The 21060-nt window shown below is 43.0% G+C and overlaps 1 protein-coding gene across 1 annotated transcript in view; it reads left to right on the top strand.

Moving 5' to 3' along the window:
• plcl1 (phospholipase C like 1) overlaps window positions 1-21060 on the top strand; it is a 138190-nt gene that overhangs the window by 71131 nt on the left and 45999 nt on the right. The window contains exons 2-4 of the mRNA XM_049593956.1: window positions 18388-18462; window positions 20099-20386; window positions 20493-20780. Coding sequence (XP_049449913.1) covers window positions 18388-18462; window positions 20099-20386; window positions 20493-20780 — 651 coding nt within the window. The remainder of the gene's footprint in view (window positions 1-18387; window positions 18463-20098; window positions 20387-20492; window positions 20781-21060) is intronic.

Below are 21060 nucleotides of genomic sequence, written 5' to 3'. Positions count from 1 at the left end.
CCACTTGGATTCATCAATGAACTTATTTTGATTTTGGCAGTCAAAGGTCAGGGTCACTGTGACCTTGTGCACGTTTCATCTTGTAGATGTAATATGTGAATGTGAAGAAGGCCTTGAGGGAAAATTGGCAAATTTGGCAAAAACGTCCACTTGAAGTCAGTGATAAACTGATCAGAATTTGGTGGTCAATGGTAACGGTCACTGTGATCATGTGTCTGTCTCATTCTTGTGAACATGAGAGAATTTCCCCAAATTTGGCACAGACGTCCACTTGGACTTATTTGGTCAGATGCTGAATTGGTGACACTGCTCTGTGCCCACCCATCTGTATAGAACATCTGTGCTGTTGGTGGGAGGATGTGTGTGAAGCAGACATGTTCTCACAGACATGTTTGACACATGGTTTGTGAAGTCATACGACCGCGGACGGTAATTCTAGTTTCTTTTACTTGTGGAAGTTGATTGGATGTCTGTGTATTATTCTGACCTCCTCTTGCTCCTGCCTCTTTCTCTTCTTATTTTCCTCCCTCCATTCATTTATTTTTTCCCTATAAGGTTCGACTCAAGTTTCTGCACCAGTTTCCTCCACCAGCTGTCTTTTTATTTCTCCCCCTTTCTCCTTAGTTTCTCCTCATGTCTCTCTGCTTTTCTTAATCTGTCACTTTGTCCTCTTTCTCCCCCTCCTCTTTTCTTTTCCCTTCTCTCGTCTCTCCCACTTTCTCCCCCTCCTCTTGAGCTCACTTCAAGCTTAATCTTTCCTCTCTCCTCTCCCTGACTGTGTGTGTGTGTGTGTGTGTTTGTGTTTATCTGTGCATGTGTGTGTAGATATCCGCCGAGTCAGAGGCCCACCAGAGAAGCCGGGGAGCTTTAAGCTGTTACATAACAAATGTCCTCTTGACTTGGAAGTGTGTCATTGCTTCGGATAAGGGCTCCTTTTGGCTACTGCCTAAAGACCCCCCCAGGCCTCCCTTGATAGCACTAATGCTTGGATGAAGGGATGGAGGAGGAGGGAAGGAGGGTGCGGATAAAGGGCAGAACAAAAGAGAGGAATGAGAGAGATGGAAAAGGGCAAAGACGAAGGACAGACAGGAAGAAGGAGAGGTGGTCAGCAGGGAGGAGCTGAAGTCAAAGTCAGACAGGAAGCAGAGGAGAGGAGGTGCAGCGTTTAGAGGGTCAGAGGGGACAATCAGGAGGAGTAAAGAGGGATGAGCACAGGCAGACAGACAGAGAGAAGAGGGAGAGGTGGGACTGTGCTGTCTGTCTGGGTGGGTTTGGTTTGTCCTCTGGTGTCATGATAGTTTAATTTATGTGCAGTGTGTTGCAGGAGGCAGTGGGCATTATGGGCTGTTAGAGAGGAATGTGTCGGCGCAGGATAATGGATTGTCAATAGATAGGATAGCCCCTCTCAGTCATGCAGCTCTTTATGTAAATGTGATGGAGATTCAACATGTTGCACTCATGCCTGAATAAGTGCCGAGTGCTTTAATATAAAAGTCATGAAGGCGGTCTGATATTTCTGTGTCTCCTTCTGTCTGAATCAAAGACTGCAGAGATGCAAAATACAAAGATATAATGTGATGTAATAAATGCAACATTTGCCCCAGGCTGACTGCTGCCATCACAACAGAGGCCTGATCAAATTTAACACCTAAAAGTTTCTTTAAAAATCCAGTGTGCAGGATTGAGAGCGATATATTGGCAGAAATGGAATGTAATAAAATATGATCGTTATCTTATTATAAGAATCGTTGTGTTTTCGTTACCTTACAGTCAGTGTTGGGTGGCGGCGTCACGTTACTAACTTAACTCTGCGTCTCAGTAGCGTGGTGGTGACATCACTACTTTCTGAGTCAAATAGCTTTTCAGTAGTGAAGCTGATTAACTGACCGAGTAGAGTCCGCAAAAGTTAGCAGCTCTTTTTCCGAGGAAAAGTGCTGACGTGCGGCCAACTGATTTTCTGAGGAGGATAAAAGTCAGGATAATGAAACTGAGGATAAGTCACGTGACTGACACCAGCGGCACACTGAGGCAACTAGACGAGGGAAGCACTTCCTGTATGACATCACATACATTGATTCGTTTATTGTGCTCGCTGCTTTGCTATTGGCTTTTCTTGGCAAGACCCACCCTACTCTGCTTCTGACTGGCTACACTGCACTTCTTGCTGTGTCTCTCACGTGTCTCATCCATAGACTGTATGTATTTAGTGGATTTGCAGTGGACACCAGAGAAATAGACACTAGAAGGGCTGACAGACGAGCTGAGAGACAGAGGACAGAGAGCGACGTACTGATGTCACTAATGTCCCCAAAAAGAAGAAAGTTTTAATTTAAGTCTATTGTTTGATAATTAACAGTTCGATTGGAGATTTTTTTGTTGGCTCACAGTTTTTTTGATTGCTGAGAAAATGCTGATTTGACATTAAATCAAAAAATAAAAGTAACTTTGCAAGTAGTGAGTCACTTTTGCCATTTTCTCCTCGCTGAGCTTGTTACATTTCTCCAGGGATAGCTTCAATGTAGTGAAACTTTTAGTTTAGCTCACTACATTTTCCAAGTAGCACCCAACACTGCTCAGAATGAGCCATTTATATCGACATAGGGAGCAAGTCATGGTCCAAGAAGATTGCCATGTTGCATTGCCATGTTTCGACAGTAGCCCAGAACAAACAAGCCAAACACTGGCTCTGGAGAAGTTTCAGCTGGTTGCAATCTGCAGACGTCACCTCTAGCTGGCACTAAATCCCCCTAAATCTGACACACTGGACCTTTAAAGTTTCTATAAAGATAAACTAGGCAGGATTTTCCTGAAGCCTCCACAAAGTGTGGCTGAAATCCATCAGAGATTCTTTTTATCATGTGAAGGCAGAAAGGCAGAGAGCCGGGGAGTAGCCACAGCCTGTTGATGCTCTGTGTGTGTGTGTGTGTGTGTGTGTGTGTGTGTGTGTGTGTGTGTGTGTGTGTGTGTGTGTGTGTTGCAGAGACCTTTGATTAAATGTCCTGATCAACTCTGTCCTTCACCATCATCCTCGCAGCAGGAGGCCAAAGATTCACTGACACACAAGTCACTCAAGAATCCAGGTTGCTGAGAAGAGATCAGAGAACATGTGAACATGAAACACCACCATTAGTTTAATAACGAGGTCCACTGTGTGAAATATATAAGTGACCCAACAACTGATTTCGACGAATTCATATCCATAGGAACTGAATTTGACTGGATAATTTCATGACAGCGTCGTCGTCACTGCTTGCTCTAATATCTGTTCATTACAACTTGGATCTTGAGATTGGAAGTGTATTCTTCAGCGTTGTTAACATTCACTCAAAGTCTACTTATTCGATCTTGTGGAGCTTTGAGCTGTGAGTGAGTCCACATTAGGGCGGCTGAATTTGTAAGCATTTGTTTTTCTCTGTGTTTCAGCCCTCTGTTCAGACTTAAACTGCATTTTTCTCTCCCTAAAATGGCACTTTCCCAAAACAGCCTTGAGAGTGGATGAACTTTAAAAGGCTGGCTTGTTGTTTCAGTGTGTGTGTGGGGTAAGCGGAGCTTTTAAAAAATGATGACGTGAGCAGTTTAATGAGGGTCAGGGGTTGTATGTGAGTAAAGTCAAGAATACAGTTCTACTCTTCTTCTACACAAATAAGCACATGTTTGAAATAGGCAGCAGGCAAGAAGACTGGAGCTTCGTACTCAGCTCTGCAGCAGACTAAGATGTCTTTCTGTTTTTCTTTTCAATGTAGTGTCATGTTGATGTCATGGAGGCCAGTGAAGATGTTACCGTGGTTACTTCTTTTTAATATCACTTTTTTAGTCTCTCTCTCAAACTCCTTGTAAGCTTAACTTGGGCCGATAAACGAGCACTGCTTGGACCGGGATGGACGAGTTTTGTTACATCCTGTCATTGTGTTGTCTTTGTGACTACTGCAGAATTCTGGTTTTAACCTTTCAGATTAAATACAAAAGCCAGATGTCAGCAGGTGTTAACTGTCTCTCACGGTTTGTGAGGTTGTTTCTTTTAAATGCCAGTATAGCTGAATATCAGACCTGGAGTCTCATTTATTAATCAGTGTGTAGGATCCATACTAAAAACGTACGTACGGACAAAAGCCAAAAATGGCGTGCACTATAAAATATTCAACAATTTTTATAATCAGGCTTCCACCTCACCATCTGTATCGCTAATTTCCCGTCTCCAAAATGTACATAAGCATGGGTCAAAGTTTCTCCTATCAACGGTAAGAGATTTTCACAGTACAGTAACTGTTTTCGAATAATCACGGTCTTATGGTATCACAGAATTGAATGAGCTTCAAAGGAATAAAACAGAAGGGTTATTTTTGTTTGAGCAAATGTGTTATATCTATAATTTGAACTTGAAACAATTTTGTTAATGGAAGTTTGTGTAAAAAGTCTCCTCTTAGAAAATAACAAAAATAAAAGGGACATTTGACGTCCAGCTGTATTTTTATTCAATATCTTAGGTGTGATAACACTCAACTTTGATAACACAGTTCACCTTGAGGCTGTTTTATTGCTTCAACCATGTTGACTTGGGCAGACAAAATGGGAATGTTCACTGTTATCATGAAGTCATTATGGACCACGATTAAATCCCCTCTTTTTTTTTGGCATCTATGCCTTTTAATAGACGGTTAAGATGTAGACAGGAAACAGGAGGAAGAGAGGGAGATTTTGTGTGCAACAAAGGTCCGTGACTAGAATCAAATTGGCGACGTTGCGATTATGTGGCGTGCACTGGAATCACTCGGATACCAAGGTGCTCCATTAAATCAGTATTTCAAACCCGTTCAGTTGTCTGAAACAGAAACCTAAAAATATGTAATTGAGAACAACTATATTATGAATTTAGTTGCATTAAAAAATAAGCATGGGTGACTACAGAGAGCAGGAGGAGAGCAGGCTGTCGCTCTGCAGAGTAACAGTGTCATTTTAAACATTGATCATACAGCTCGACGTCACGGCCATAAAACAATGATGCTGTGTCACTTCTTACCAGATGTTATGCAGTTTGTTGTTGCGAGCTGAAAAGAGGGCGAAGAGGAAATGTTGCATGTCATTTTCATGCTGCTCAGGTGTTTGACTGTGGACACAGATCTCCATGAAACTGATCCGAGAATGCATTTTGCAAACTAAAAACAGAAAGGTTAAATGTTTGGGTTTATTGGACTTGTGATTATAACTTGTCATTAAAGTGCGTTTGTATTGATTTAAATAGAGACGACTGTGTCGGTGCAGAATCCATACTGTGCAGGAAGTGACAAAGAAACACCACCCAGAGGTACTGTAGGAATCGGAGTTATAACACCTTTTATTGGATGACTCAATCAAATACAATCAGTGGGCATACACTGCACGCACACACACACACACACACACACACACACACACACACTTCCACCCACACTGACTCGTACGCACATGACACTTCCAGTCACGGATATCAATTAATCATTCTGGTTTCTCACGACTCCCTCAAAGTGTTTGTCAGATTTTTTTATCCTCTGACACCTTGCTCTCCTTCACACTGACTCTCAGCACACTCTGTCCGTCTCATCTCTCACTGGGCTTCATCAGTGCTCAGTGTGTGTATGCAGTTTAGCACAAGGGAAGATAAATCAGGCTGAAGCACACACAATCACACACACACACAAGGACTCAGGGCAAAAGGGCAGCAGCATCTTCACGCTGCTGTGACGAGCTGCTTTCATCTTTTGGGGGTTTCGCGGCTCCTCTGTGACGCTGGAGTCGCTTTTGTTGGGTGTCGTGATTTCTCTCAAGGCGTGAGCACACAGTTAATTCAGACCCATGACCACACGTAATTTATTAAAGTCATTAACACAGAGGGCTGGAAGCAAAATTTTGGTCACGTCATGATTTGAAATTATACAAAAACCACTGAGTTTTTAGATTCATGCATTCTGGAGAGTCTCTTTGAAAACACTGTTTTTGAAGCGCTGAGGGAGAGAAATGGTTCAGTGTGAACAAAAGGCCAAAATCAAAAGAAAATAAATGTGTTTTTTAAGAGTCTTTTCTCCAGTTTGATGACTCAACGGCTCATACAGTAACTGATGTTTAAGCAGCAACTGATGCTTGAGGTGGTTTGATATACTCGAGCCTTTACCCTCACTCCTCCTCCGCAGTGATTCACCACTATAAGGTCACCCAGAAAATCTGCACAGATCTTTTATTGAGTTCAGTGTCGGTGAACTTTGACATTTAAATTTGCACCATCACTTTCCGGTGCCATAACAAATGGCAGATGTCGTACCGCTCGGGACAGACAGGCAGACACAGCCAGAATAAGCTTCACCTCCATTTTCTTGGTTGCAACGGTGACGAGTCCCGCCCCATCTATTCTGTGATTGGTGGTCTGAAAAGACGCGAATGTGACGACACCTGTCTTCAAATAAACTTACTTGTGCTGATTAAAAGTGAAACTGACAATTAAAATAATACAAATAATATTACCATTTACTACCTGTTGCTCTGTAGTGTCTCCAGACTTAAATCCCAAACCGTCTGTACGTGTGATCATTCTCACAGTCGGCATTTTGAGTCATAACTAAAGACATTAAACTGGTGTTGTACCTGTTGGTTCAGTGTCATGACTTCCTGGAACACTTAAATGGAATGGAGACATTGTTAATGATGTTAGTTCCACCAGAGCTGTGACAAAAGTCAAAATGTCTCATGTGAAACAGGTCTTCTCCACTTCAGCCCGAGCCCCCAAAAAAGTAGGGAATGGTTATCAGACAGGTGTGGATGTAACTTCATACAGTAATAATGAAAATACGTAGCTAAAATGAATAAGTTGATAATAAAATGAAGTGTAAATGGGTTACGTGCCGAGCTCTGAATGCCTGTGTGTATGTGTGTGTGTTGTGCACAGTTCTGGGCCGTTGTGCTGACGGCGATACACAGCGGCCCGTCCTTTGCTGTGGATTAGTGGCTGTAAGACTGTGGATGCAGGCGGCAGTGCAGTAATCTATTGTGGTAATCTTCTGCCAATGTGCTGAGAGATTATTAGCCAGATCATGGGATCAGATTGGGACTGGATTTATGCAACTGCCAGGTGTTGGTCTGGTGTGTTCAGCAGTCTGTGTGAGCGTGTGTGTGTGGGAGTGTGTGTGTGAGTGTTATGCACAAGGTTAACAAGTTGTATAAACAAGTTTGTCAATGGATGGAAACACGGAGGCTGGTGCAGGGTTGATGAATGATCGGGTGTGTACAGGCGTGTGAGTTTTGTCACTGTTGCACATTGATTTGTACATGTATGTTCCATCAGCTCTGCCACTTCATTGAAGCTTATTCAGTGTGTGTGTTCCAGCTGTTGAAGGTCAGTGTGCAGGACTGGGAGCAGAGTAAAGGCTCCTGTCTGCATGTCTGTTGATCTGCATGAATGCATGGAAGGATTTTCCCCCCATCTTTATTACAAAACCCTGCAGGAGTAACGTCTGGTCCTAGTTATAAATGGTTGTCTTTGAGGCTGTTTGTATTTATGTATCTAAAAATTCTACAAACAAACAAATTAAAAGCCACTAATATTTTCACTTGAGAGAATCCCTTCATTACCTAAAAAAAAGTCTTTTATTGTGAAACATTTGCAGGAACTTGTTGTGGAGGATTCAGTGACTTGTATAGTTTGCGTGCAGTACTTCAAATGAAGCTCCGCCCATCTGGTGACATTTTTTACGTTACCACAGTAACATTTCAGCTCGGACATGAACAGACACAGTGACTGAAACAATACTAATATAATTAAAATGGACAAGAATAATCTGATGACATCATGCATGTCGTGTAAGATAACCGGGGATGATTGGTCGTGGACCAAAGTGTGGTCTTTCATGTCTGTTGGCAAACTCACGGCATGATTTTTGCCCCACAATCACCTGATCTGACATAGTGACTGTCAGAACGGACAAAAATGTTGTGGAGTCTGAACTTGGTGTTAGTGTAAATGTTCACAAACTCCGAAAAAAGTTTGTGGGTTATGACATGTTTATTATATATTATTTCTACGACAACTCCGCTGCACACAAATCCTGTTCCATAAAGAAACAGTTCCCAGAGTTTGTTGTAGTTGATCTGGTCTGCACAGAGCCCTGACTTTAACCTCATCCAACACATTTGACATCTGACTGTGAGCCAGATCTTATCAGCCTACAACTAATGTGTCTGAATGGGATCAAACTCCTGCAGTCATCGTCCCAAATCTTGTGGAAAACCTTCCCAGAGAAATGGACACTGACAGTCGCAGGTTGCTGCTCACAGTGTTGGAATAAGATGTTTAACAATCGCATGTGGGTGCCCACTTGCTGCAGACATCTTTAAGGCGGGCGTGGCAGTAAAACATCGTCGCCAGACTAAAATTTGACAGATGATGATGTAAATGAATAATGCATGAATGCAAATTTTTGAGTCACTTTCTTATCAAGCCTGAAATGCTCAATCAAGCTTTAATCAACGCTCTTCAGTTCATCCTCGAGCGCACGGCCACCAAGAAATGTCTTGTAAGATAACGTCGCCATTCATCAGCGTTTAGATTTCGCCGCTTACCAAAAAACAGTCTGGACAATTTTGTTCTTCGTGGTCTGTGTAGCACTTATCAGTTCAGTTTTCCATATACAAGTATGAAGAATAGGAAAAAGCAGGATCCAGGAAGTCTCGCTGCAGACAACCATGGGAAAAAAACAAGGCGCTCCATCTTATTCTTATTCGTCCAGCATACAGGCAGTCTGTGACATCAGCATGTGCTGTGGTCTTTATTCAGTTGTCGACACACATCAGTTGGAAATCATGCAGCTGCAGTACGTTAGCATGCCCATCTACAGGGTCATAATGTCTGTGGGGTAGGTCAGGTGTCCTCTGATGACAATATAATGTGCTGACAGAGCTTCAACAGGAGGGGAGAAGTTCCAGAGCTACTCTGGACACTCTGGACCTCGTTTCCCCTCATTATTGTGTTTAGGTTATGAATGGAGACAACACGTTTTCGAATTAATCCAGTATTGAGAGAGACAGTGGAGAAACAGACTGCAGTGTAACCACTCGGGGTACTTGTGCAATGTCAACTTACGTCCACGAAAAGTGTTTGTTTTTGCCACTGACAGGCTCACATTGTTGTTATAGGTGTCCCTCAGGGACGTTGAGTTGGCAGTAGTTGCCAGTGTCTCACATCTCTGTCCAGTTGTCCTCTGTTATTTGCATGTCCGATTCTTTCTCCGATTTTTTATATAATTTGTAAAATGATTCTTTAAGTTTTGAATATTTCCAAATCCTCACAGTCTCGGGAAGCCACTTTTTATTTTCTCCTGTTATACATGCATTTGAAAATATTGTAATAAGGTTGTGTTCATTTGTCCCTAAGTTGCAGATATCTGTAGAAATCCTGCTTTTCTAGTCCAGATGTCTTTGATATATCCTGATAGCTCTGTAATTTTCCGTTGGAAGCAACAGAAAGTTTGATGATCTGGTTGGGAGTTGATGTGTTCCAGGATCAGACACCTGGCGTAAAAAGGATTGAATGCAGGTATTCTTTGACTGGAGACATTTCCATAGTACTTTTTGATTGATACCTTTAAGGTACTGAGTACCTATACCCGGCCCTATAGGCGAGACGAGTGGCCCCAGCCAGCCAGTCAGACGTGAGCTGAGTCATGCACTTGCACGACACAAATGGAAATAAAACCTCTCGGCTTATCTAATTTCAATTCTTCATTTTTCTATCCAACATTCCACAAATGAAAAATAGAAAAACGACTCCAAAATCTTTATTATGTATTGATCTGATGAACACAAAAAACTTTCCAATTTCGTATTCAATGGAAAATTGAACTGATAAGCGTCATACAGAGCCGCCTCTCCTCAGCTGCTGATTTGTTTTCTCTTAAAGTAGACCTCTATAGTCTTCAAAGCCTCCCACGTCTTTGCTTTTGCCTTTTCAAACAGCTGTAGTCTGTTGAGTCTGATGATCAGAGTCTGGAGTTGTCTTGTGCCAGCTCCACTCCACCACCACCTCTTCTTTTGCAGTCTCAGAGCCCCTGTTGCGGCTCTCGTTTGACTGTAATGACGACCAAAACCAACGACGTCTGGCCCTAAAACAGAGTCTGCTCTTAGTTTTGTGTTTCCTTGGCAGAAGACACGATGCCTTGTTCCTCATGTGGATCGACTCTAACCACATATATATATATAATAGTCTCTTCTTTATTCATACATGTGACAAATTTATTCTGTCGTGCTGAGTACAGAGTGAAGAGCGAGCTTCTGTAAACACTTCACCTGCTTTCCTGCCTGTTTAATACAAAGACTATTGTTCTGTATCTGTTTATTCTGCTGTTGCTCTCTGTGTGTCCCCACTTGTTGCATCTCCATCGTCTTTTCATCTCTCGTGACTCGTGTCTTTTTATATTTCCCTGTGCCAATTTTCAAACTGTTTGTTCTGCTTTTTACTTAAAAACATCCTTTTGTTTGTTTCACTCTGACCTTTCTTGCATCTTCTCTCTTTTTCCCTCCAGCTTTTGCTCCCATTTCTCTTCAGCATCTCTCCATCTGTGCTGAGATTTTTCCCTGGCAGCAGCTCAGTGATGGAGAGAATGATCACATCTGAGCTAAAGAGAGCGTAGAAGTAAAACCAGAGAGGGAGAGAGGAGGGAGATGGAGCTTAAAGCAGGCTGTGGATTATAACTGATAGATGCCCTTTTAGGCCAAACAGAGCGCTGCATTAAAGGCTTTAGGAGGACGTGGCCATAGTTTCCTGGATGGCATCGTGTGTCATGCACCGACATGTCAAAGTGACAGTGGAAACATGCACAACACGCACGCATGCACACACTGGATTAGTTGCGACAGCCACGGCAAACGTCACTGTTCCCAAATGTCCACGCCGCCCCAAAGCATCACTCACACGTCCAGAGAGACAGACACGCGGCCGCCCCCGCCCGGCTCTGTCCACCTAAATACCCGCTGACCTGCTTTCTCTAAGCTCGTCTGTCCAGCCTCCTCGCTGACCAACTTAATAAAAAAGACATTTTGTGGGACAGTTATGTGAACAAAGACAAATAAGCAAACAGCCTTTATTGGAAACTGTGACCTCGCTGCCTCTCTGTGTCTGTCCGTGTGCTGGGAGTTGTGGGAATATTGGAATTTGAAATCAATATGTGTTTGTGTAGTGAACGGGACGAGGCAACGATTTTCATCTCTTTGTTTGACTCTGCCTCCCTCCCTCTGTTCCTCTCTCTGAGGTAATCACTCTGTGTTGTGTACTGGGCTTTTTTTGGCCCCAAAAATACACTGAGCATTTTAAAACAGAAAATCTGAATTTGAACTCACCTGTTTGTGTAAAATAATCAACATAAGGTCCAACTTACCTGCAGCTTTGCAAAGTTTTTGAGCATGGACTTGTCAGTAATACCTGATCCAGCATTTTAGGCATTATTGGATGCATTTCCAAAACTGTTATCGGCACAGAACAACTCTTGTGGTATGGGTTTTAAGATATGTCTTTAGGATTTGCTGATATACATCATCAGTGATGTTCCTGGGGTCATAGGAGGTTTCAAGTCTTTCAACATCAGACCCCCTCACCCAGGTGACCCATCCGGGGTTGATCAAATGCTGGAATGCATCCCAGCAGCAACCAGATCTTAGCTGCCAGTCTGGGGCTGTGGACAGTCAGCATGATCTTGTCTGCAGCCTCTTCAGCCTGGAGGAAAGATTGGTTATTATATGGGCCTTTAGAAATCAACTATTGTTTGACCTCTAGTGGCCAACCTTAACGCCGCCCCCCCTTTACCTAAGGACCAAAGATTTATAACGAGACAACACCGATTGAGAACGTTGCAGAGAAAAGTAGCAGCGGTGTGTCCTGGCTGGTCTGAACTCGACTCAAGGGGGCTGATGGTGTCACCTGCAGCTCAGCTGGTCTTAGAACGTTAAGCACGTGATGTAGCATGTAATGAAAAAGACTAACTCATTTACCTCGATGAATCTCTTTCTTCAAATTGAGGATATTGTTTGAGGACTTTTTTTAGGGTGATGACGTCATAAATTACCAAAGACATTGAATCGAAAACAAACTCGAAAGAAGTCTTGAATGTGGAAGACAATGACATTCAGTACAGCATGTAGACTGTGTGTCTTTAAACCCCCACCTTCCAACTTTACTTCCCACAAAGACAAGTAAATTCTCTCCTGAGACCTACCAGAGTCTCAGTGGTTTTCCGTAAAGTCTCGCCTTCATCCAGACCGCTCTGATCCGTCAGAGTCTCAGGAAGCAGAGCCGAGGCCTGCAAGGGCTCAAACCCACCCGGCATGTTTACAGGACTTTGTGACAACATTTAAAGCCTGAAATTTAGTTCCCTCATGATCAGTTAATCATTGGACTTTATGTCACCGCTGCGTGTGAAATACTGAAGTGCGCTTTGGTTCCTGGGGAAAGAGGGCTTTAATAGTCTGGTAATAAAGTCACAGTTTGGATGTTGTTTTGTGATTTAATTACGTTTCTGTCAGTCACTGAGCAGTGTGTGTGTGTGTGTGTGTGTGTGTGTGTGTGTGTTGTCAGTGTGTCAGCTTTAAGCGCAGCACAGAGTGGACCTTGTTTATTCATGTTGTGTGGACAATAGATCAGCTGTGAGCGACAGGAGGTTTTCACATAGATCTCCATGGAGCCAGAGCAGCTTGTTAAACTGAATCACACACAAATGATATCAGCAATTGATTACATGTGCGGTATAGCAGCGCAGGTTGTTGGTGGTGAAGCCGAGTGAGGAGTCTGTAAACCTGGTTTTTCAGCCCAAGCTCAGGTTGCCCTCGATGCCTTCATGTACATTATTGATGATGTCAGGTTACTGCTATATGTCTGCCTGTCACACAGCTCTTCACGAAGTGCTATTTGTTTAAGTACTTTCGAAGCTGTGGAAGGACGCACTGGAATCATGCATTCTGATGTAAAGTTGCAGAGCAGGCAGAGGTCAGACTCATCCAGTAGGTTAGACTATAGCTCCTTTTACACAGAGATCACGCGATAGGGCCGATATAAAGTCCCGTCATTACACTGTCGTTGCCTTTTTTTATACAGAACCAAACATTGTCACAATGCCGCCCCAGTGTTGGATTTTAGAAAACATTCCTGTGTTCCAGACGCAAAAAGGGGCATGATGCATCTTGTGAGACATACACGCAGGTATGTAGGGCAGTGCTCTCTAAATGATTTCAATGACATAACATGGTAATAATAATCATTTACCATCCCTGTGGCTTTTCTCTTCCTCTGCTCGTAGAGTGAGGAGCTCCTGAACCTCATTGTTTTCCCAGTTTTTAAACATTCACGGCCACTGTTCTTCTTCTTTGAGTTAGCTGCTAACTGCTATTGATGCTTTTTAAATCTCCCAGTGGTGGGACGCACAAGATTTTGTCCAATCCTTCTACCTCATAGATTCAGTGCTGTTACTACCTCCTCTGCTGGTTTATGCTGCGTTCACACTACACAACATCAGCCTGATTAAAGCCCGGCACGGCATCATACGGTGTTGGCTTGGATCGTGAACGACAATAAGTGTCGTATGCGATAATCTATGGTTTTATCTTGTGTAGTGCGTCATAGTAAATGACAACTGGCGCCACATCTGGGATGCCTCATGACATCCTGACATGTAGTCAAGCAAGCTTTCATTTCAGCAGTCCAGCGCAGGCATTGTGGACGCAAGCTGGCCAAGTTTTAAAGGCTGGTTTTGTAGCCTATTGTTTCTTTGCAAATGCATCATAAATAAAGAAGCCGTCAGAAGAGAGACACATATTTTATATACAGCTAGGAGCTATAGACTGAGAGAAAAATGTTGAATTCAATGTGCTGCTCAAAGGCTACTGGCAACTTTTAAATAACTTGTCATGTATGTTAATCAGTGCACGAGTTGATGCTGTAAATCTTTCAACACACCTCACGTGCCCGTATGACAACTTTGTTTTTATTGTCTCTCTTGTATGACATACGTGATGATTGGATCTTTGAGCCCTTAAAAGAGTTTATGAATTTCAACCAAGTTAAGCGAAATATGAATATTCCGTTTTCTCACATAGAGAAAAAAGTGGCAGAGCGTCATTCCTGTCGCTCTGGCAGCTCAGACATTGAAAAACTGCAGTTTTAGTTTTCTAGTTGGAGCTTTTTGACCTACGTTGTAGCCAACAGACTGTGTTTTCACAAAGCATACACTTAACTGTGACTGACAGTTCAGTTTGCATACATGTGCACAACATGAGATTAAAACTGGCAGCGTAATGGGAGGAAAAGTGTTTTTCCTTCATTCATTCATGGTGACATGTTTTTACTATCCTGCACAGTGAAGTGTTCTCAGTATTAGGACGCAGAGCTAAAAAAAAAACAAAACACAGATGTTCAAAAATCTGGACACATTTTCATCACATATCAGCTCAATCTGTCCGTCTGTCTGTGATCAGCCGTGGAGATTTAGTACGAACAGATCCTCTTTGTACTTCGGAGGCTGTGGATGGTTCTCATACCTGTTACTGCTGCAGGGTGGAGGAGCGAGCTAGGAGCAGAATGCAAAGTGTGCAAGAAGTACATTTACTTAAATACTGTACTACAAATACAAATTTAATGCACATCTGTAGGACCCCGAACAATTAAATGAAGCCAAAGTCAACGAGACACAGTGACTTAATCTGCAAATGAGGATGAGCAGACGATGAAAGACATAAAGAGGTGTGAGTGGATTCCTGCGGTTGGCTGGTCGGTTGGAATGCTGAGGTATGTAGGTGTTTTTATCGCCTGCACTTAATCTTCAGTGTTTTTTCTTCCACGTTCAAGGCCATTTAACTCTGAAACCATTTCACATAGAAAGAAAGCAGCCTCATCAGCGCAGTATATCTGTACTAACCAAGCACTGCCGGCTGACGGAGGTAACAGGAGAAAGGACTGCCCACAGGAGACGCGGCCGACTCTCTGCACTCAACGCCACATGTAATTACTGCTGTCATTTCAGCCAAGACCATCGCAGCTCATTACTAATCAGTGAACAGCTATTATGTGGGCCTTTAGTAAAAATCCCAGGCTGGAGCGCTAATGAAAGTTAGCTTAACACTGACATTTGCTCACCAAGCAGAGATGAAGCTGCCAATCAATCTGTCACGAGCTGCAGACAGCCAGAGGTGTGAGGTCTGAGCAGGGTTACAAAACAGGTGTGTGTGAGTGTGTGTTCAGACCCACTAGAGAAACATAATCTGCCTTTTGTTGCACGGCAGGCACACTAAAGAAAGAGCTAGAAATTCCAAGTAGGGCAGAAAGAAAACACAGGACTTTCATCCGGGAGACTGCTGTTCATGTCCCATGTGAAACATTGAGTTTCTTTTAACTACGTTACACACTTGACGTCACATGACAACACTTACGTTAAGTTACATAACATACATGCCTATTTAAATCTAAACCATGATCTTTTTTTGTTGCCTAAACAAGTTGAGGTGATGAAACCTGTGTTTTCTTTGAGCACAGAACTTTATTTCAAAAATACACAATGCACGTAACAAGCGGTTGTGGCACGCTGTCCCTGAGCGTCCAAAACTGACATTAGAGGGATACCTAGAGTGTCATAGTTTGAAGCGACTGTCCGAGCTGCTGTATTTGACGAGTTAAGAGTAAAGACGTGTTGTAAATATCTCCAGATATTTATTATCATGTCAGCGTGGGAGGAAGCTGACACAGGGTTTCTCCAGCTTCCTCCCACAGTCCAAAGACACGCAGGTTAAGTGGTGACTTTAAATGGCCTGTAGGTGTAAATGGTTGTCTGTCTCTATCCATCAGCTCTGTGCTAATCAGGTGACCTGTCCAGGCTTTACCCCACCGTCCACCTATTGTCATTGTCAGCTGGGATACAATGAATAAGATAAGCAGTCACAGATATTGGACGGATGGAAAAAGACGAAACCGGCTGCAAACAATTATTTTTGTTTTGTTATCAGACTATAAAAAGTCAGAACATTGAAAGTTGGCATCCAGTCAAGTCCAAACCCAAAGACTGCATATGTATTTAAGGGAGAATTGTGATAAATAATAGAAGGCGACATGTTAGAGAGGAGGATTATGTATTGTGCCGGATTAACTGAGGTCACCACAGTTTTCTGCCTCTGAAAAGGAGATGTAGACACAGTACGGTTGGGATTTACAGGAGCTACAAGAAAGATTGTAGAAGGAAAAGATACATGCATTAGTAAATATTGTGTTGCGCAGTACAACTAAAACCTGATATTAGAAGCAGAAAATGAAGCAGTAAGGCTGTTAATGGACAAAACATCTCATTACTGTAACTTGAATGTTAGTGGACAAATGTTTTCTTGAATTTAAACTTGACCATCAATGAACTTTAAAATCACTGCAGGCTTCACCTAAACTTTCCTTTCTTTGCGTTCACCTCAGTATTAACATCCATAGGAACAGTGTCTCCACCTCCACCTGCTCCATCTGTCCCTGTGTGTGTCTTGTGTATATTTAATGTTTATTTACCACAGTGACTTCATCCCAGAGATTGTGGCTGTAAAACTGCAGCACCATTTTCTTAGTAAATCTGGTCCTGAGTATATTGAAGACAAGCAAGAAAACAACACATATTTATATCTTAGAAGCTGGACCTGATACATTTTTTGTAATTTTTGACTTGAAAATTACTGGAATGATTATCAAAATTGTTGCAACACAATTTTCTAATAATTTAAGCTCCAACGATTTCTTTTTTCAAGGATCTAGAACCAGAGGAACCAAAATCATTTGTATTTCATCCAGGAAGACTGAGAGCAGTTTCTTTCTCAATGTGTGAAACCATTTTCCTCCTCTGATTTACATTTGAAACACTCTCAAATGCTGAATTTGAGTGTTTTGTAGTTTCACATAATACATTTTCGGGGAAATAGATACTCTTAAAGTATACAGGAAAAGTTCCCCATCTCCTCTCACACCTCTGCATGCACGGAGCGCCCATCCTGCTTATGAAAACCTTTTCTGCTCACCAGCTCACCAGGCTAAATAAGGCTGGGATGATCAGGAAGACTTTGAGAAAATAAAAGCTATTCTGTCCAAATTTAGAGAGGGAGATTAGAGAGTGGACTGACTCCTCTTTGCCAAGAAAGTGAAAGAAGAGGCTGTAAAGCACACTTACAGTACAAGCCCCAAAATATCCAAATCCAAGACCTTCAAACATTTACACAGCTTCCAGAGAAGTCCTTCTGTTGCACATTAAGAGAACGACCCTGTGAGAAATTCAAGTGTGAAACTGCAGAAACTGCCAACAATGTCAAGTGTTCCATCACATTTTTCTATTGAACACAAGAAAATAATATTTGTGTGATACGGTGTGTCTGTGGTGAAATATGAAGTGGTGAATCACACACCGAAGGAGCTCTTATGTATATGTATTGATAACACTGCAGAAAAGACGGAAATGTTCATTTCTTTAGCCTCAAAACTCTATTTAGATTCTCTGTGATCAAGGACGTCTTAAATGATTTGTTTTTACAGAGTTTTACAGTTTTTTTTTTCTAATACATTCATATTTATTTCTCTGTGCCGGCAGCAGCCGTGGCTTGAGGCATTATGTTTTCAGGTTGTCTGTCTGTCCCATTCTTGTGAAGAGAATTTCTTTGAATGTGGCACAAACATCCACTTGGACTCAAGAATGTAGTGATTAGATTTTAGTTGTCAAAGGTCACTGGGACCTTGCCTTTGTCTTATCCTCTTGAACGCGGCATCTTAAGCCCAGTTCAGACCAAAACGAGATGAATTGAAACAAACAGCTAATGTCGATGAGCTGCTCTGGATGTAAACTTCCACTACCTCATGGAGGGATACAACTATGAGGCAGTAATTGTAGTTAATGAATTCTTTTGTTCTGAGTTGATTGTTTTTGGGCTATTTTGTTTGGGGTTTTTTTGTTCCATACTTCACAGGCATCACAGAAAAAACAACCTCCCACCACACAGTGGACTCTCCAGTCCTTCTCTCTGTTGAATGGGCTCCTAATTTAGTGCCGCCTACGTCCAATCCATTTATCAGTCTAAAAAAACAACATGACCAAAGTCATTTAGCGCCACATGATTTCTGTGTGAACACACTGCTGGCTGAGCTGTTAACTGTACTCTACAGGAGACTGATGTTTTTTAGATTTTTCCTTAATACATGTTGTGTGATGACAATATATTTATTCTCAAAACTACAAATCAGTTCAAGCTATACCAGTATTTTGCTGCAGAAACATGAAGATATTTACCCTACAATTACGATCACAGAACTAGAGAATATTATCTTTTAACTACAGAACCTTTTTGACCTCTTGGCCATCTGTCTTTGTCTTTTCCCAGGATCCCACGGTGCAGAAGGTGGGCGGAGGCAGAAAGAAGACTGTGTCCTTCAGCAGCATGCCCTCTGAGAAGAAGGTAGACTATAATCATAGAATTACATGAAAGTAAAACATCTAAAACTTAAATTCCTCCTCCACTCAAAAATGTGTTTTTATTCTGTTTATGTCCCTTAAAATGTCTGACCTTGACTGTACTGACTTGTATCTGTGCAAAGTTTGTCACTAGAGAAATTTCACATTCCTCTGCTGCATACTTACCAACCTCGAGACCTTGAGAGTAGGGAGGATTCAGATACCAAAGCGGGGGCTCAGAGACTTTGTTTTCTGACTTCTGGTGACTTCTTAGGAATGAAAAACACAATAATAAGTCGTCAGCATTTTTATGTTGAATACATTTGATTTAGTTTAGTTCTTGGTTCATCCTCCTGGTGCTCCAGCAGAGCACCAGGAGGATGGAGGGAGGCCAGGCTGTAGACTTGGCCCGCTCCAGAGACCCACAGCTGGCTGTCCTCCCTGGCCCTCACATCCCCTGGGTCCTGGATGCCTAGGCGAGGCAGAACAGGAGGCTAACAGGAGGCTCACAGCTTCTGGAAGACATCTGGGTGTTCTGCCATGGCCGAGGAGGGCAACCCAGGTCCCCACCAGCCCCCAAGGCACTCCTCATACCCATTTAGAGCATCACATTGGACTTATGCAGGCTAAAACAGGCAGCACAGAGATAAGGTGTCCACCAAAAGCAGCGCCCAATTCATGCATGTCTCACGGCAACAGGGAGGAAACTTGTAGAGTTGCAGTGCTTGGCTTATACACGCTGTAAAATGTCAGAAACAAGTTATGATAACAAAAGGAAAAAAAGATGTCGAAGTTTGACATAAATCCAGAGAAAAATGGGAGAATTGTGATATCGGGAGAGGGCGATCAAAAACGGGAGTCTCCCTGGAACAACGTGGCGGTTGGCAATTATGCTCTACTGAGGGGGCAGTGTTTGTGACCCTTCCTTAAATCTGAGATTCAAATGTATTCTGGGTAAGATGGGTGAGGTACACCACTAATATGAAAGACAATCACTGTCTAATATGGACACAACACCAGAAAAGAAACCTGGAACCTCCGTGCAGAGAGCAGAGGTAGCATTAGCACTGTGAAAGTTTTGATGGCAAACATGGTAGAGTGTGTAGTTTTCGAATTTTAACCAAACCCTTGAGCTTTCTTTAACTATTTACCAAAAACCCTTTGCAGCAGATATTATTGTGTTTCACAATTGTTAACGCTGTGAGCCACTGCCAGTTATCATACAAACCAACAAGCTAAGAAACAACATAAACAAATAAAAGATGCTAACTACAGTTATCATTCTCATCTGTGTACCAGACTCCTCATCTGAGGCTGATTGAGGCTCAGTCATGTATGACTGAACCTCCTCAATGTTTTCTCTAACGCTAACGTTCAGCCATCTTGATATGCACTGCTCTTTTACCAGTCAACCTAGTGCAAGCAGCGCTGGAGATAGAGGAAAGCAAAGCCTCCTAGCAGCAGTGGTGTTGTGCAGGGTGGAGGTCAGAATCAGAATTTCTCAATGAGGGAGAAAGTGCCGCCTTCAGCCTCTTTGCAGAGGTTTTCAACTATTACATGGGAAAACCAGTAAACATATTTTTATACATGTCTGGAGGGGGACTGGAGGTCATAAAGCTCTTGATGATTTTCCATCCCAGGTGAGCAGTGCTGCAGACTGCTTGGCGTTCATGCAGGGCGGGTGTGAACTGAAGAAGATTCGGCCCAATTCCAGAGTTTACTGTCGTTTCTACACTCTGGACACCGACCTCAGCTGCTTACGCTGGGAGCCGTCTAAGAAGGACGGGGACCGGGCTCGATTGGACGTCTCCAGCATCCGAGAGGTTCGCACGGGGAAGAGCACTGAGACGTTCCTCCATAACGGTCCTCTCTCTGAGCACCTGGCTGAGGAAGCAGCCTTCTCCATCATACATGGGGACGACTACCAGGTACTGTATAAATGTTTCATCCCCAAAGATCTACAGTGACTCTTACAGTCCTACAGTTTGTGTTCTCTTCCAGCCAGTAATCTTTACTATCTGTCCTTCCCTGCAGTCTCTGGACTTGGTTGCATTGTCGGCAGATGTGGCCAACATCTGGGTGACAGGCCTTCGCTACCTGCTGGCCCACCCCTCAGTCATTGGGGGTGGAGGTGGTGGTGGAGGAGGAGGTCTGAGTGAAGGAGGGGGTGTGGCGGTCGACGGCAGCCTAGGGGGCAAGATGAGGAGTGAGTGGCTGGCGGCGGAGTTCGCCCAGGTGGATGAAGACGGCTACGGCATCGTGTCAGAGGACGTGGCCGTCGCCACCATCTGTAAACTGTGTCCAGGTATCAAGGAAGCAAAGGTGAGGACGGGGGCACAGCTGGGTCTTCTCTATATGCTGCGTATAAACCTGAACACTGCACGTTGGGGCAAAGTGACAAGGCAATTCAATATAAAAGGACATAAAAACTGTTTAAAAACAATAGATACGATAAGAATAACTACACAGAAGGCATCATAAGTCCATATTAGCAAAACTGTGACTTGTAATCCTGTAACCTTGAAATCATTAAATCATGAACAAGTGTGAAAGGGAGAGAGAGAGGGAGTGACATGCAGCAAAGGGCCACAGGCTGGAGTCG

This window comes from Epinephelus fuscoguttatus, linkage group LG13 (genome assembly GCF_011397635.1).
Source record: "Epinephelus fuscoguttatus linkage group LG13, E.fuscoguttatus.final_Chr_v1".
NCBI classification, from domain to species: domain Eukaryota; kingdom Metazoa; phylum Chordata; class Actinopteri; order Perciformes; family Serranidae; genus Epinephelus; species Epinephelus fuscoguttatus.
Note: the sequence above shows the minus strand (reverse complement) of the source record. Positions and strands in the feature narration are given on the sequence as shown.